General features: G+C 50.0%; 1 protein-coding gene across 2 annotated transcripts in view; it reads left to right on the top strand.

The window, feature by feature from the left end:
* GIGYF1 (GRB10 interacting GYF protein 1) overlaps positions 1-17574 on the top strand; it is a 1483862-nt gene that overhangs the window by 773590 nt on the left and 692698 nt on the right. For both annotated transcript variants that reach the window (XM_086946110.1, XM_086946109.1), the window contains one exon: positions 7668-7827. In XM_086946110.1, the coding sequence (XP_086802236.1) occupies positions 7668-7827 (160 nt within the window). The remainder of the gene's footprint in view (positions 1-7667; positions 7828-17574) is intronic.

Below are 17574 nucleotides of genomic sequence, written 5' to 3'. Positions count from 1 at the left end.
AACTTCGGCATTTCGGTGCCCCAGCATAGCCTCACTATCCAAGGGTCAGAATCTACTTTCGTTTTCTCCCTACCAGGTCGGGTTCGCCCGAGAACACTAACTTTCTCTTTCCTAGCTACCATAGACTTTTGTCCCGCATCTCGCGTGAGAGTGCACACACTGCACCCGAGTCCCCTAGGCCTCCTAGAAGTAATCTACCGATTCCCTAGTCAAGTCCTAGCGATTCCAAAAGCTATTAGTACTGTACTTACCTGCTAGGAATTTCGCATTCCACTTTCAGAGTATATGGTTTTCCGTGCCCCTCGGGCATTTGTATATACTGTGCTAACTTAAGTATTTTTGTAAGAGTTTTGGTTTGTGCTTAGTACCCTGTCCTCATAAAGAGTACAGGGCTGTTGTGATCTTTAAATAAATAACTGTTTATTTTCATAACACTTGTGTGGTGTCCTTTCACTTGGTATTCAAGGGGTATATGTGTGGTAAACAGCTGGCTTAACGCGCCCTCTCGAGTCTTTAGCCTTAGACTGCTCGTATCCACGCTACTAGGATAGCTGGTCTATAAGGTTGACTTACAACCAATCATCAATAAGGGTTGCTGGACTGATACATAGTGTTCACTAGAATAGTGAGCACTGCATATCAGGCCACCTTCTCACATTGGTGAGCAGCGGTTGGGATTTGAGCTTGCTGTTGTTTTACCACACGTATCCTAAGAATATCTTGTTGAAAGATCACATAAGTACTGTTAGGTACACATAACTAAAGCTTAGAATACTCTGAGTTCTACTGAACCAGCTGTTGTAGCTCCTCAAGGCTTAGCACACCTTGGCTGCAACTCTTAGCAAGGGATCAGTAGGTAAACACATAGTGTAGGTAGGTGCATCACTTACACCACACTAGAAACAGTATGTCGGACAAAGGAGGAAACACTGAGGTTCCCCTTGTGTCAGTTGACCCTCCACAGGTCATCCCTTCAAGATATACTGCGCTTAGCTTCCATGAGTTACGACAAGTGTGTACCTCTAGGAAGATTAAGCAGGGGTCTAACCCCACAACTGCCTTTCTGATTGGTCTCTTAGAGACTCATGATGCAAGGAGGGCTGGTAACCCAGACCCTTCTAATTCAGATGGCAACATGCCCTCCTTACAGGGTCCCTTTGATGCCCAGGACCATCCTCTTCAGGAAGCAGATGATGCTGATGATGAGGATGATGATTTGGTATCAGGGGATGAGGCAGAAAAGGAACAGGTAGAAGTCAACAGACTAACCAGGTCCAACTTAAGCAGACATGAGATGGGCACTAGGGGACCCTTGGGGCCACTCTCAGGTCAGCTTAACATTGGGAATGGACGAGTTAGGTCTCTATCAAGAGGCTCTAGCAGATCCTTTCGAACCAATGGCTCTCTCAACTCTTCTCACAGAGGAATGTCTTCCCCTAAGAGGAGAGTGTATGAAGCTGAAGAAAGGGCAGTCAAACTGAGGATTGAAAGGGAAGAACTTGCCCTGGCCAAAGAGAGACTTGCCCTTGCTAGAGAGCAAGAATTATGTGGGCTAGTTCCCACTGGTGGCAGCAATAAACCTAGCAATAGGGAAAGGAGTTTTGATACAAAGCACCTGAATAAGATAGTGCCCCCCTTTAAAGAAGGGGATGACATCCACAAATGGATTACTGCTTTGGAGAGAGCCTGCACTGTGCAGGGTGTTCCCCAAAGTAAGTGGGCAGCTATCTTGTGGCTCTCCTTTGATGGTAAAGGTAGAGATAAGCTCCTCACCACAAGGGTGGAGGATGCTAACAATTACCAAGTCTTGAAAAATGTACTGGTTGATGGGTTTGGTTTAACCACTGAACAATACAGGATGCTGTTCAGAGACACCCAGAAAACTCAGTCTCAAGATTGGACTGACTTTGTTGATTGTGCCACTAAGGCTTTTGAAGGCTGGCTACTGGGTAGTAAGGTTACTGATTTTAAAGGATTGTATAATCTAATTATGAGGGAGCAAATCTTAAATAATTGTCAGAACCAGCTATTACATCAGCACCTGGTAGACTCTGAGTTGACCTCTCCACAGGAATTGGGTAAGAGGGCAGACAAATGGGTCAGAACCAGGGTTAGGCCTAAAAACCAGGGTGGTGACCAGAAAAAGGAATCAACCAAGCCTCAAGAGAAGGGTGGGGATAAATCCACAGAGAAGACTTCCCAAGGGCCCCAAAATTCCAACAAGGGTGGTGGGTCCCAGAACACTCCTTCAGAACAAAAGAAACCTTATTGCCATACCTGTAAACAGGTGGGTCATTACAAAAGTGATGTCAGTTGCCCTAAAAATGGTAATAAGGGAAACATACCCCCAGGTAATACTCCTAAACCTCCTGTTACCACTAGTGGTAATCCCCCAGGTGGTGGGAGTGCCCCCAAGAATGTGGTGGGCATTACTTTGGGCCAGCAGGAGGACTATGGCTTAGCCAGGTTCCCTGACCACACTCTTGTCTGTGAGACTGGCATGGGGTTTGCCAACTTCACTACTGGACCCCACATTTTGGGCAAGTATAGACAAGAAGTTTTAGTGAATGGTCAGAAAGTTGAGGCATTCAGAGACACAGGGGCCAGCCTCACCATGGTGAGTGACCATCTGGTCCCCTCTGCTCAACTGACCCCTGGTTTTACTTATCAGGTGACAGACATTCATGGAATGAAGAGAAGGCATCCCATGGCAGTAGTCAAGCTCAGCTGGGGTAATGTCACAGGGCCCATGAGAGTGGCAGTGACAGATAACCTACCTGTAGATTGCTTACTGGGGAATGACCTAGAACTCTCAGCATGGGCTGAGGTGGAACAAGAAACTCATTCCAGAATGATAGGCCTATCCAGACAGGTTAGTGGGGCAGTAATAGCTACAGCCCCAGTCCAAGCACCATTCCTCCCTGAAAAGGTTGGAAGGGCAGTGGTAGCCACTGCCCAGGCTCAGACAGACTTTCCAGAGCAGGATAGGAGGGCTGTGACAGTCACCGCCCAAACACAGACTGAGTGCCCTCCTGAAAAGGTTGGCAAGGTTGAAATGGTCTCAGCCTCTACTCAGACAGATAGTGAGGTTGTGAAGCCTGAAACAATGGATCACTCCACTCAAACAGAGAGCATTGAGGAGGAAGAAGAGTCTTCCCCCTCCCAGACACTAGGTGAGAGCCAGCCTCCTCAGGGAACTGACTCTACCCCTGTTGAAGGAACTGCCCCAGAGGTAGTCAGGCCTAGCCTGGCAGAACCCCTGATGGCAGTGGACCCTTCCCAGGTGGGACCCAGTCTGGAGCAGGTAACCTGCACCTCTCTACCCTGCCTCAGTCAGCCCAGGGCTGAAGAGACCAGGGAGGCCAGTGGTGGACCCCAAAGGGCCCCCTGTCCAAAAGAACCCCCTAATCAGCAGATTAGGATCACTGAAGCTGGTAAACCTAGCCAAGTGAAAATAGAACAGACTCCTGAGGGATCCCCCTTAAAAGTAGTTAGGGAACTCCCACAGCTGGACACTGTTGGGCACAGCCAAACATGGGGCCTAAAAACCCCAGACCTGACCTGTCCCTCCAGTAAGCCAAACAGAGGGACTCAGCCTCCCGCTTTAGGTAGCCAGAGGCTGACCCTGAGAGCTCAGTGCATCTCAGCTAAAGAAAGAAAGGCACACATGATGAATGGTGATTGGAGGAAGTTGAGCCCAAAGGTAGAGGAGCCTCACTTCAGCACTCCATCCCAGCATCAGCCTTCTTCTTTCCCAAGACACACCAGAGACAGAGATTCCCTATGGTGGAGACCCTCAGATACCCTTAGGGTGAGGGGTTGCCTAGTGGACCATGACACAGGGGGAAACCAAGCCAGAGCTGGTACTTCCTTATATGGCCACTTAGGTAATAGAGGCTTACCTGGACAAGGATAGCCTTATCTCCTTTCGTTTGGGGGGGGGTTGTGTAGGAAGGTACATCCTGACTATGGTTGCCCCCAACTTTTTGCCCTGTGTTTTAGCTGGTTTTGGACATAGTCGACCTGGGACCCTGCCAATCAGGACCCCAGGCCTACTGCTCTCTCTTTAAAATGGATTCCATGTACCCTAGGTGCATCTACCAATTGGTACTGGGCCACCTTATCAGACCCTGTAACTCAGGGCATAGGTGTACCCAGGGCTGCCAGGGGCTGCAGCACGTATTGTGCCACCCCTGGCTGGCCTCCTAAATTTGACACAACTGGCTGCATGACAGCTGGGGCAAAGTCGTGTAATCACCCTTTGCTGTAGGTGTAGTATACCTATACCTAACCCTAAAATGGACACACAGATTCCTATCAGTCACTCCTATGGCAGGCCTTGACAATCCTGAAGGCAGAGTGCTTGGAACCGTGTGAGATGGTGCTCTGGCATGAGCTGAGCCTGTCTGCAGCTTGCGGAATCAAGTCCTAATAGCTGTTCCATGATATCGCATACCATATACTCTTAAGTGCATTATAATCCTCGCGGTTAAATGCTATCTTTGGTATTGCTTTATCAAAACATGTCGAGTAAGGTGTCATACGAATTGGAATACTAACCCCTCGCCAATTCTGGCGACGGGGTTAGCATTCCACCCTTCTAGAGGGACACGACATGTATGTAACTGTGAACCCCGGTTAAAGTTAACTGAAGCCTCAGCTCCACAAAATGGATGCTGCCACCACAGACACGAGTCTGACCCCCTGCAGCTGGGAGTCCTTCCAGCGAGGGGAGCCTGGACAAAGGGTTTCCTGTCAGGGGCGGTGCTAGCACCGTCCCAGACATGGTTTTGTGTATCCTGGGTAGGCAGGGCTTTACAGGAAGGTGACTGCTGAGTGGCACCCCGGTGCTCACTACGCATAGGCCGGTCTGAACCAGTTCCAGGGGCACACCAGCCCCTGGCCTGGGGAAGTCCGGCATGGCTGAGGGGTGTAACCACCCCCCACCTAGTCCCACCCATAGGCAGGACCTAGTCACCGGGTCAGCCCCCTTTTTTAGTATAAAGATGGGAGCGGGCCCCCTGTTAAAATTAGATCATCTTTGGAATCAAGATACCACTTTCTTCGAAAGGACTTCACGATTTCTTCTTCAAGATTCTCCCTTGTGGCTAAGGAGTAGTCACCCTGCATCCGCAGGCACCATCCTAAAGAACACTGCGGTCTGCTGCAAGTCCTTCATCACGAATCCGACGACCCAGCACGACGAGACCCGGCTTCCCTGGCACCTCTGACCTCTACTCACCTCTACAGCAAAGCTGAGAACCGTGAGTGCGACGAGACCTCAAGGGACCGACGATCGCCAAGACTGCACGACATCTTTATTGCAAGCCCACCGAGTCTTCCACTGGTGAGTGCTTTGGGGTCCGAGAAGCCCCAACCCTGCGCAGCTCCAGCACCCAAGATCAGCCTCCCTGCATCTCCACGATCGGCGTGGGGCCCTTCTGCTGTTTGCTGTGCACCGCGTTGTTTGGCTACTAGCCGGCTGGCTTGTGGCCTTCTGAACGACGCCCGACGACAACTCTTCTGCTGGTCTGGTTGCTCCAGGCTGGCCCTTGCTTCCTTGTCCAAGAGAGGCACCCCGGACCCTCCTGGTCCACTCCAGACGCCATTTTAGGTCCACCGCGTGGGCTTGAATTTGCCAAGGCTTTGTTGCCCAATCCTGGGTCCAGCGACGCCGACAGCTTCTATCTTCGTGGGACAGCTCGATCCCCCATCCTGGTCGCCGACAACGCCTCCTGGTCCGTGAGATCTTCGAGTCAAGCGTCACCCACTCACCTTGTCGAGGTGGCTACCATCCGGTGCCCTCCTGGTACCCACTGACTACTGGCTAGTAGTCTCGAACTTGGTCCCCTCTGCTTTCAGGTGTCATCTATCTTCAAGATCCAGGCTTGGATCCGACTGAACTTTCTTCACTGGTCACCGGCCAGCATCTTTTCTTCCGGCTCCTGGTCCGTCTACGAGGATTCCCGACGTCTTTTCAGACCTATGCAGCTGCAGCCCCTGGGCTAGGTAACTTCGGCATTTCGGTGCCCCAGCATAGCCTCACTATCCAAGGGTCAGAATCTACTTTCGTTTTCTCCCTACCAGGTCGGGTTCGCCCGAGAACACTAACTTTCTCTTTCCTAGCTACCATAGACTTTTGTCCCGCATCTCGCGTGAGAGTGCACACACTGCACCCGAGTCCCCTAGGCCTCCTAGAAGTAATCTACCGATTCCCTAGTCAAGTCCTAGCGATTCCAAAAGCTATTAGTACTGTACTTACCTGCTAGGAATTTCGCATTCCACTTTCAGAGTATATGGTTTTCCGTGCCCCTCGGGCATTTGTATATACTGTGCTAACTTAAGTATTTTTGTAAGAGTTTTGGTTTGTGCTTAGTACCCTGTCCTCATAAAGAGTACAGGGCTGTTGTGATCTTTAAATAAATAACTGTTTATTTTCATAACACTTGTGTGGTGTCCTTTCACTTGGTATTCAAGGGGTATATGTGTGGTAAACAGCTGGCTTAACGCGCCCTCTCGAGTCTTTAGCCTTAGACTGCTCGTATCCACGCTACTAGGATAGCTGGTCTATAAGGTTGACTTACAACCAATCATCAATAAGGGTTGCTGGACTGATACATAGTGTTCACTAGAATAGTGAGCACTGCATATCAGGCCACCTTCTCACATCTTCCACCTGAAGTACGCCGAATCTCTTAAACGACGGCATTCAAATTGGAAGCCAAAAACTTCTATATGAATAAATTCTTACCCTAATTTGGCTAGGTGCACCTGCTCGCAGACATCGCTCTTACTTCCATTGGACTATCATTGGTTATGGTTTTTTTTGTGCAACTGTCCCTGAATTTGCAATCATTCCTGTGTTTTTACTACTACTTGATGTCGATTTTGCTTCTATGTCCTTACTCCCATCCTATTGTAAAGCGCTCTGGTATCCCTCGGGATCTTGTCCGCGCTATATAAATAAATAAATGTGCTGAGAAGTTTGATACCTAACTTCCCAGTCTTCAGTGTAGCCATTATGGTGCTGTGGAGTTCGTAATAACAATTTCCAAGCACCATATACTCTTAATGGCAGCACTGCACAGTGCCCAGGAATGGATCTGGGTACTGTAGGGGTACAGGGCTCATGCACCTGTACCCGCACCACTGGCATAGGGCACCCAGCTAGAGTGGTTTGTGGGCATGGCACACAGGGATTTGTGCCATGTCGACTCTTCACTTTGTTCTCATCAAGACACGCAGACTGCAAAGGCAGTGTGTGAGTTTCAGGGGAACAGGGCCTCTAAGGGTGGCACAATAACTGCTGCAGACCTTAGAGGCCTTCTCTGGTCACAGTACCCTGGGTACCTTTGGTACCATTTACCAGGGGCTGATATGTGGCCAGAGATGCCAATTGGGTTTAGGTTTCAATGCAGTTTTAGGGAAGGTACATAGGCCCTGGGTACCTGATTAGCAGGAGCACAGGGCACACTTGTCAAATTACTTCAGCAATTCAGCAAAAAGTGGGGGTACACCATGCAAGAAAGAGGGCACTTACTCACAGAATCTACAGCTAGTATGCTGGAAGGTTAGTACTTTTGTGAGTTTCAATGATGGCGACTATTGGTTAGCTGCTTGCCTGTTAAATTGTTAATTGTCTTTCTAAAGAACTCTTTTTCTTTCAGGAGGCTGAGAAGTTGGTGGCTTCTTTGCAGGACAGTTCTTTGGAGGAAGAAAGGTTTACACAGACTATGCAGGAGCAGCGAAACACTGCGGCCGCCCTGCCACTCTCCCATGAAGCGGCTATGAAATGGTTTTACAAGGATCCCCAGGGGGAGATCCAAGGTATGGAATAACATTGGTTTCCCTCGGAATGTGTTTTCGTGTTTCTTATACCAGTTGTTCAGGGACAGAGCTTAATCAGACTGTATATGGTACCTCAGCTGTTTATTTTTAACTACTTAAATGACTATTGAAAACTGTCTTGCAGGTACTTTACTAACCCAGTAATAGAATAGAGGATGCTGTAGTTAAGGATTGAGGTGCCTTGATAGTTTTTTTTTCTCAGTACAAACATGTAAAAATGTGCTGCAGGGATGGACTGAGAAGGGCCAAACCTCCATTTAAGTAGGATGAAAGTAGATTTTTTGAGCTGTTTGGATGCTTATGTTTTTCAGTGGGGAACTCTTTTCTTCAGTTGAGGGGCACTGGAAAAGTGTTTGTATCTTATTCATTTTTTCGCTTGAAGTTATTCTTTTTTTGGATGTTCTCCTTAATTTAGTGCTATGTAAACATCTGATAGACTTCTAGTCGAAAAGGCCCACAAATTAATTAGTTCTATAATTAAGGAGAGTCTGTTGGACATTGTTTTTATTTTAGAAAATAGATTTGACCTTGTAAATATTTTATTACTTTTTAAAGAAATTAATATTGCTATTGATGCAAAGTTCACCGGACGTAACAGCGGGCAACGTAGTAATGTACCGGGCTGGTTTGACCACCATTGTACTGCTGCATTAACCGACCTTAAGGAGGCATTAGCAGTAAAGCCTCGGGACAAAAATCTAATAATTTTAGAACGGAATACAAATGTGTGCTCAAACAGATGAAGCGCAAACTGCAGCCACAGGATTGGGATTCCCTTAACCAAGCAGCGGAGTTATCAAATTGCAACTTATTTTGGGTCAAGGTTAACTCTCGCTTTCTTAAGGATGAACAAAATACCCGAGCTAACCTCAAATGTCCCGAGTGATGGGTGGATAGCCCATTTTTCTAATATTTTTGACTCTAATAAAGTTATGGATGCCTGTTCTAAGAGGTGGCCTGTTCTGCCGCTGGATATTTCTGTTAGTGAGGTTGAGTGCGGCATACGCGCTAGTAAAGGAGGGAAAGCCCAGGGCCCGGATGGGGTCCCTATAGATGTTTACAAAGCTGCACCAGACTACCGTATTTAATGCAGCTGTGAGTACTGAGGCCCCTTCAACTTGGAGCGAATCGATTATAGTACCAATTTATAAAAAGGGAAGCAGGTCTGATGCAAAAAAGTATCGCCCGATCTCTCTCCTTGACTCATCAGTCAAGGTAATGAGTAGGGTTATGCTTGTGAGATTAGAGGAATGGGTGGAGCAGGATGGCATACTGGCTGACAGCCAGTTTAGATTTAGGAAGGGTCGCGGTACGCTCGATCAGTGCATCAATCTTGATCTACTGATCGGGAAATACACCGAAGCGAAACCTGGCTCCTTGTAACTCTGCTTTGCAGACCTGAGCAGTGCATTCGATATGGTAGATCATTCTCTTTTGTGGCCAGCCTTGTTGAAGTTAGGAGCACCAGAAGGCATAATCTTTTTCCTTGCAAGGTTGTACGAGAAATTGAAAACTAGTGTGCGCTTTGGGACTAGAGGTCAATGTACTCCAAAATGTAGTGTTAGTGTTAAAAGAGGCATTAGGCAGGGCTGTGTTTTGCCCCCCGTCCTATTTATTTTATTTATTGATGGAGTTGATGCTATTCTAAAAAAAGTTAATGCAGATGCCCCCCAGATCAAAGGTGTTCCGGTACCGGTGCTATTATACGCTGATGACTCTGTTTTACTCTCTAGAACCCCCGTGGGTCTACAGCGGTTAATGGATAGTTTTTCTTCCTTTATTAAAGATAGAAAATTAGTAATTAATAAAGGGAAAACACATACAAGGACCTGTGGGGCTAAAGCTAAATTTTTAAGCACTTTTTTATTGATAGAGAAAAGGTGCAACAGGTGGACACATTTGTTATCTAGGTATTACCTTCTCTAATGACAGTAAATGGACCAATGAATTCAACAATATCCAGAATAAAATGGCAAAGAATGCCCATGGTATTTACAGGTTTGCTGCAAAAGTAGGGGACCGTCGCACCAGGGATATGCTCAAGATTTTCCAGGCTATATGTGTTACAATAGCACTGTATGGGGCCACAGCTGTGTTCATAAGTTACAGTTGGAGGAAAACTTCTTTGTAAAGAAACTCCGGATTTTGCCCACCTCAGCTTCAACCGAATTAAGTTACCGTGAACTAGCCATTTATTATTTAACTGGCCTGTTATCCCTTAGGCCAATGATGATCTGGCGGTCTATTTGGCTTAAGGATGAGAAGTCCTTTAATAGATCTATTATTGAGGACTGTTTACGGTTGGATAAATATCGAGAGATACCCTGGGATAAATATGTTGTTACTTGTTTTTCAGACATTTTTAACTTGAACATTTTAAATGACCCCAGCGCAGCAGCAATGATTCCTAAATCGGAAATGAAAAGTATATTCCTGTCATATGCGGGGAGGAAGCGGGCAATTGCAACCGGATCAATGTCCACTGTAATTGTTTATAATAAGTATAATATAATGGAAGGTTTTCCTTCTTACTTAACTATGGTGACTAGGCACTCACATAAATTTGTGCTAACCAGACTTAGATTTGGGATGGCACATTACTTAGTAGCCCACCCAAATATTAAGAAACATCCGACTGTGCCATGTAGGTGTGATGAGGTATCAACCCAGAGCACTGTGCACTTTCTAATGTTTTGCAAACTGTACACTAATTTTCGTATTGCCTTTTTGGTTTAAAGCATTTTTATTAAGACAAAAGAAACATGGGGAAGGGAATAGGAGGTTAAGGTTACATACAATGCAGTGAGAGATAAATTGAGGCGTATTTGAGAAGCGATGGTCAAGAGGGAGGTCGGTGGTCCAGAAGGGGAAGACATCAAATGTAAGGCAATAAGGCAATTCACATAACCCTCTCATTTACCCCAACCCCCCACCCAAAGCTGAGCGCGAGTAGCCAACAGCAATCCAACAAAGCATAACCCAGTCCCTCCGAGTCCCTCACCCCTAAGAAAGAAGAGAAAAAGAAGGAAAGAAACAATACCCCAACTTCCCCGTCCAATGGCCCGTATTAGAATAACCCGCCCCAAACAGCCCACATCCCATCCCCTAAGATCGTACCCCCCATTCGTTCTAATCCCCCGGGGTCGCCGGTGGTGTCAGCCTAAGAAGACGAAGATACCTCGGGCACATGAGTTCCCGAAATTCCGTGGACAGTAGTGCCAGGAAAGGTTGCCATAGCTCCTCGAACTGATCTACATTCCCAGCTACCGTAAGCGACATCTTCTCCATGCCCAATACCTGCCAGAGTCTATGTAGCCAACCAGTAAGGGAGGGGACAGTGGCGGTGCGCCAGTGGATAAGAATATTCTGGACCGCTGAGCCTAGCGCGATAGCAATCTGCCTACCCCTGCGAGACTTCAACGGGTACATTAGGTCATTGGGAAGGCCTAACAAAACATACGCGGGGAAGCAATTCCAAAGTGCTTATCTACCTCGTCCAAAACCTCCTTCCAATAAGCAGTAAGCACCGGGCAAGCCCAAAGAATGTGCGAAAGGGTACCCTCTTGTCCGCAACCCCGCCAACACCCTTTGTCGGTATGTTTATGCATTTCATACAGCCTCTCCGGGGTGTAATACCAATAGGTAGACACCTTAGTAAAGGTCTCCGTAAGCCCAGTGTGGTATGCCGAGTGCCTCGCCCGATATGCGATCTTGTCCCATTCCTTGTGGCTTAGTGTCCTGCCCAGTTCTCTGTGCCAGCGCTCCCTCCCCGGGTTATGGTAGTGGAACGCCGGAGGTTGAAGGAATTTATACAAATCAGTAATGAGCTTGGCGTCCGAGGCCCGGGTCACCAGCCACCGCTCATATGGCGTGATTTGGCGGGATGCGACGTCGCGTACCTGGGGTTGGAGAGCCCAGTGTCGAACCTGCATATAGCGCAGTCTGTCCATCTCCGTCAGGCCGAATTCCTGTCGGAGCTGTTGGAAAGGAATCACGCCCTCCGGCCCGTAAATCTGGAAAAGGGCCCTGCAGCCTGCGCTCACCCAATGGGAAAAGGCTCCTGGCTCCAAGCCTGGGGCAAAGTCCGTGTTACCCACTATGGGCGTGAACGGGGAAGGGAAGGTAGTCAGCTCACGGACCTCGCAAACCGCCTCCCATACCCGCAGGGGGATTCGCGTAACAAAGGAGGCGTAAAGATTAGCCGGGCGATGCGCGCGGCGCAGGAACGGAACCTCCTGGAGGGTACGGCCCGCCACCGCCTGGTCTCGGAAAAGCCAGTGTTTGTCGGATTCCCACCTGCTCCACTCCACCAAGTATCGCAGTTGCGCCTCTTGAAAGTACTTCCGGAGGTCCGGGATACCAAGACCCCCCGCCTCCGGAGCGAGCGTGGAGAGGACCCTCTTCATCCGAGGCCTGCGGCCTTGCCAAACGAAGCGGGAGATGTCAGCCTGCGTTTGCTGTATCCAACCCACAGGGGGCTGGAGTGGTAGAGCGCGAAAGAGATACAGAATCTGGGGCAGCACCGTCATCTTCACCGCCGCGATACGGCCCAGCCACGAAAGCAGGCCTTTGCTCCATCGGCCGAGTTCCTCCTTGATCTTCCTGCTGAGGGAAGAGTAGTTGGCCGTCACCATCTCAGGCAGCGAGGGCGCCAGCAGGATCCCTAGGTATGGCACCGTAGACGAGGACCACTGCATGGGGAAAAGACGCTGAAGGTCTCTCCTGGTGTCCGTGGCTAGTGACACGTCCAATGCCGCCGACTTGGCCATATTCATTTTAAAGCCGGCCACACGTGCAAAGGCGTCCAATTCTTGGACGCAAGCAGGGAGTGACCTCCTGGGGTCGTCCAGGGTCAGCAGGACATCGTCCGCGTAAAGGCTAACAGTATGGGCATATTGGCCCATCTTAACCCCAATAGCGTCAGGATTATTGCGGACCCTCTGGGCAAACTGCTCCATGTAAAGGGCGAACAAAAGCGGCGAGAGGGGGCAACCTTGTCTCGTACCGCGTTCGATGGCAAAGCTACCGGAGCTACACCCATTGACCCGCACCGACGCCGATGGTCTTCTATAACAATTAAAGACCATGGTGCGAAACTTCTCGCCGATTCCCAGTTTCCTGAGAACCAGCTCAAGGTACGGCCAATGAACTCTGTCAAAGGCCTTCTCCGCATCAACTGATAGCAACATCCGCTCCCCCGGGATACGTGAGGCCTTTTCTAGTACGTGCGTCACTCTCTTGGTGTTGTCCACCGTCTGTCTACCGGGTACAAAGCCAGCCTGGTCCGCCTCCACCAGTCCTGGTAGGTGCAGGCCAAGCCTGGACGCTAGGATCCCCGTATATAACTTGAGGTCAACATTTAAGAGTGAAATGGGCCTGTACGAACCACACAAGGTCCGATCCTTCCCGGGTTTCGGGATGACCGTCACCGTCGCGTTAAGAAGGTCCGGTGGGACAGCGCCAGGCTCGGAGAAGGAGTTGAACAGTCGAGCCAGGATTGGTGCTACCGTGGAGCAGAAGGTCTTATAAAACAAGGCCGTATAGCCATCCGGGCCCGGGGCCTTACCGTGCTTCAGTCGGGCTATAGCGGAGATGACTTCCTCCACATGGATGTCCCTCTCTAGATGGTCCGCCTGGGCGGGCTCTAGCACCGGGAGGGCCACTGACTCCAGATAGTCCTCGGCGGCCTGCGGCGAGGAGGGCTCCGCAGCATACAATGTTATCCAGTATTTGGGTGTCTTTCATAGATTCACATGCCTGAATCATTCCCCGTCGTCGAGACGGGAGCCTCCGGTACATAAAAAAGTAATGTCCTAAGACATACATAAAGAGAATAGGTCTAAGGGTCTAACCTTAGTAACCTATCTAGGTCCTTATGCAGGAAGGACCAAATAGAGTAGGCTCCAGGGTCCCACCTTGGTAGCCTATCTGCGTCCTTTTGTAAAAAAGGACCAAAACAAAAGGAACAACCAATCAGCTACTACCTCCCTCTAGAACCTTCCTGTGAGGAGCCTCAGTCTCTCAGATTTTCTACCGCACGTTGTGCTAGGGAGTCTCCACCTGAGTTCTCCTCAGGAATATCGTATTTTCTCCAAACTTCACAGTTTTTTCGACTTTCTACTATGGCTGACGTCAAGAAAAGAGCACTTTTCCGTCCCTGTGCCTCCTGTGGTAAACTAAGGCTCCACGTGGACGACGAACATGAGGAATGCCTGTATTGCCTCTACCCTCACCACAAGACCATCGACTGCAAGATTTGCCGTAAGTTCTCCGTCAAAACCCAGAAAGACCGGGAAGGGAGACTTCTTATCTGGCTGAACAGGCTCAAAAACAAACCGACCGACCTCATTTCCGAGGGTGAGAGCATGTCGGTCGCCTCACAACTTTCCCTGAAGAGGCCTAGGGCTTCCTCGCCTGGCCACTCAGCGACCCCTCCTAAGAGGTCTAAAAAGGCTTCAGAGGGCAAGCCTGCCGTATCTAGCAAGGACCTTCCTGTCTCTAGGAAGCAACCACTGCTTACGGTGACGACGGCGCAATCGGCGACCACCTCATCGCCTAAAACCGTCTCAACATCGACGACGACGGTATCGACGACGATGGCATCGTCGGCGTCCTCCTCATCGACGACTCTAACCTACTCGTCGTCAGCAGGACGACCGATTTCATCCTCCGCACCGTCGACGACAAGACCGTCGACGAGGACATCGACGACGGCACCGTCGACGAGGGCGTCGACGACAGCACCGTCGACGAAGACGTCGACGACGACACCGTCGACGAAAGTCACACCGTCGACGAAGCCGTCGACGAGGGACACTCCGTCGACGAAGGGCGCTCCGTCGACGGCGGCGCCGACGACGAAGCAGTCGACGAAGGAAACGCTGCTTAAAGCTCCGTCGACGAGAGGGTCGTCGACGGATGCACCGTCGACGAAGACTATACCGACGGCTACTGGTACCTGGAAAGAATCCGAGCTCTTGTCACACGCAATGGACGCTCAGACTTCCCATGTCTCCATTAGGATCACCAAAAGGCAGATCACTCCGGAGATGACCTCACCTAGTAAGGTCCAACAGCTGACACCATCCTGCTTCTTACAGGACCAGGAGCCGGAGGAGGAGGAGGAGTTTACCCAAGCCACTAGTCCTTCCGACCTAATTGTCAAGTGCCAGAGTACGGACGAAGAGCAGGAGGTTGAGGAATCGACCCCTCCAGTAGTGCCTACCCAAGTCCACACCCAGGTGACCCCAATGGTGTGCTTGCCGGCCTCATTGGTTGCAGACTTGAGCTTTCTCGTCCAAGACTACAAACTGCGGTTTCCGCAGAAAGCCACCCCTACTGTCCCACCAACCCCGCAGCCATCTGTGCCCGTTCCTGCACAAGGGACAAGACCTAGGCCCCCTCCACTGATCCTTCCTAGGACACAGGACCCTGCTCAAGATCCTATCTCGTCCGAGGAAGAGGACAGGGAACATGAAGAAGGGGAAGTCCGAGATGATGATACGGACGTGGATGCGGACCAGGACTATGTTACTCACTCTCCAGCCTCTCCGGAGCCACAATCTTCTGAGTCTCCACCTGCTGATATTGGAGGTTTCCATAACCTCATGGAAAGGGCTGCCAAAAGGTTCCATATGTCAATGGAATCTCAGGAAACTGAATGTTTCCTCTATGACTTTAAAGAACCAACTAAGAAAACTACTAGATCGATTCCGATCATTGATTATCTACTCAAACAGGGCAAGCAGCTCATGCAATCTCCAGCTTCCCTACAGGTAATCGTACCCAAACTGGATAAAAAGTACAGAGCTACGTCTTCAGCTCCAGCATGCCTCACGGGTCACCCCAAGGCGGACTCTGTGGTCACCCAGGCGGCGCAGAAGAACTCGCGTAACCCTGCATCACCTTTATCGACACCACCAGATAAAGAAGGCAGGAAGTTAGATGCAGTTGGGAAACGCTTTTCCACTACCTCTGCGACAACGGTGAAAATTGCCAATTCCATCGCCCTTCTTGGGCGTTACAACCGCCAACTCTGGGCGGACATCGCGCCCTACATTGCCGACCTGCCGGAAGATGCTAAAGCGGAGGCACACTCGCTCCTCCTTGAGGGCCAAACATCGGCCTCAGAACTGATAGACTGCGCCATTGACGTGGCCATGACTGGATTCAGACAGCTGGCGGGAGCCGCTGTCCTGCGACGCCAAGGCTGGCTTAAAGCCACCTCTTTCAGACAGGAGGTCCAGACCAAGATCTTAGATATGCCCTATGATGGCGATCACCTATTCGGCGAGAAGATTGACGAAGCCCTCACTGCAATTAAAAAGGACACTGACACAGCCAGAGCCCTGGGCACTCTGCAATCTCGCACTCAGTCCTTTCGTGCCAACAGGGGGAGGGGACAATCCTCCTATAGAGGATCTTATCAAAACAAGTCCTCTTACTCTTACTCTCAGGGTAAAACGCAATTTCAACAGCGCCAAAACCAGTCGGGACGTCAGTCCTCCTTCAATAAATCGTCCTACAGAGGGAAAGGACAGAAGAGACCAGCAGGCAATCGACAATGACTTTTCCAATTGGCCAGCCCCTCCACCATCGCTTCCCTTGCGACTTGGAGGGAAGCTTTCCTTTTACCTTCAAAACTGGCGGCAAATAACGACAGACCGGTGGGTTCTGCAACTCCTTCAATTCGGCCACTCTCTAGAATTCCTCTCAAACCCTCCTCAGACACCACCTGTCAAGCGTCCTCACAGACACCTGCGGCTGCTTCGGCAAGAACTAACATCCATGCTCCAGAAAGGCGCGATAGAAAAAGTTCCACACGCCCAGATGGGGGAGGGCTTCTATTCCCACTTCTTCCTCATCCACAAGAAGGGGAAGAAATGGCGTCCAATTCTCGACTTAAGAGCCCTCAACGTGTTTCTCAAGAAGCAATCGTTTCGAATGGTCACGCTACAGGAGATCCTGGGACTCCTGGAAAAAGGCGATTACATGACATCACTCGACCTACAGGACGCCTATTACCACATCCCTATCCTCAAGGGTCACAGAAAGTTCCTAAGGTTTGCAGTCGCAGGGATACACTACCAATTCCGCGTACTCCCCTTCGGCCTCAAATCTGCTCCAAGGATCTTTACGAAATGCCTTTCTCCGGTCGCAGCCTATCTCCGCCAGCAGGGACACCAGGTCTTCCCTTACCTGGACGACTGGCTGGTAAAAGCTCCGTCGAGAGCAGCCGCAGCTGCATCTTCCAGCGCCTGTCTGCATCTTTTCCGCCGCCTTGGACTGACCCTCAACAGGGAAAAGTCATCCCTGACACCAGCTCGAGTCATCACCTTCCTAGGAGCTACCCTGGACACGGATTGCACGAAGGCCTTTCCATCACAGGAGAGAAAGTCGAAACTCATCTCCTTGGCCAAGTCAGTGGCATCCAAACAGTCTCTGACCGTCCGCCTCTTCAAATCGCTCCTTGGCATGATGTCGTCATGTATCCTTCTCATCCCTCACTGCCGCCTAAAAATGCGCCCCCTTCAGGAAGAACTGTCAAAACAATGGACACAAGCGAAGGGATCCTTCGAGGACCGCTTACGAGTCACTCAACATCTAATCAACAGTCTACAATGGTGGACTTCAGACAAACACCTGTCGCAAGGACTACCGTTCCTGCTTCCGGCGCAACCACATATCATCACCACGGATGCATCCTTGGAGGGCTGGGGTGCAGTC

Source organism: Lissotriton vulgaris, chromosome 12 (assembly GCF_964263255.1).
Source record: "Lissotriton vulgaris chromosome 12, aLisVul1.2, whole genome shotgun sequence".
Classification (NCBI taxonomy): domain Eukaryota; kingdom Metazoa; phylum Chordata; class Amphibia; order Caudata; family Salamandridae; genus Lissotriton; species Lissotriton vulgaris.
The sequence above is the reverse complement of the archived record's forward strand: the minus strand, read 5'-3'. Positions and strand labels throughout refer to the sequence as shown.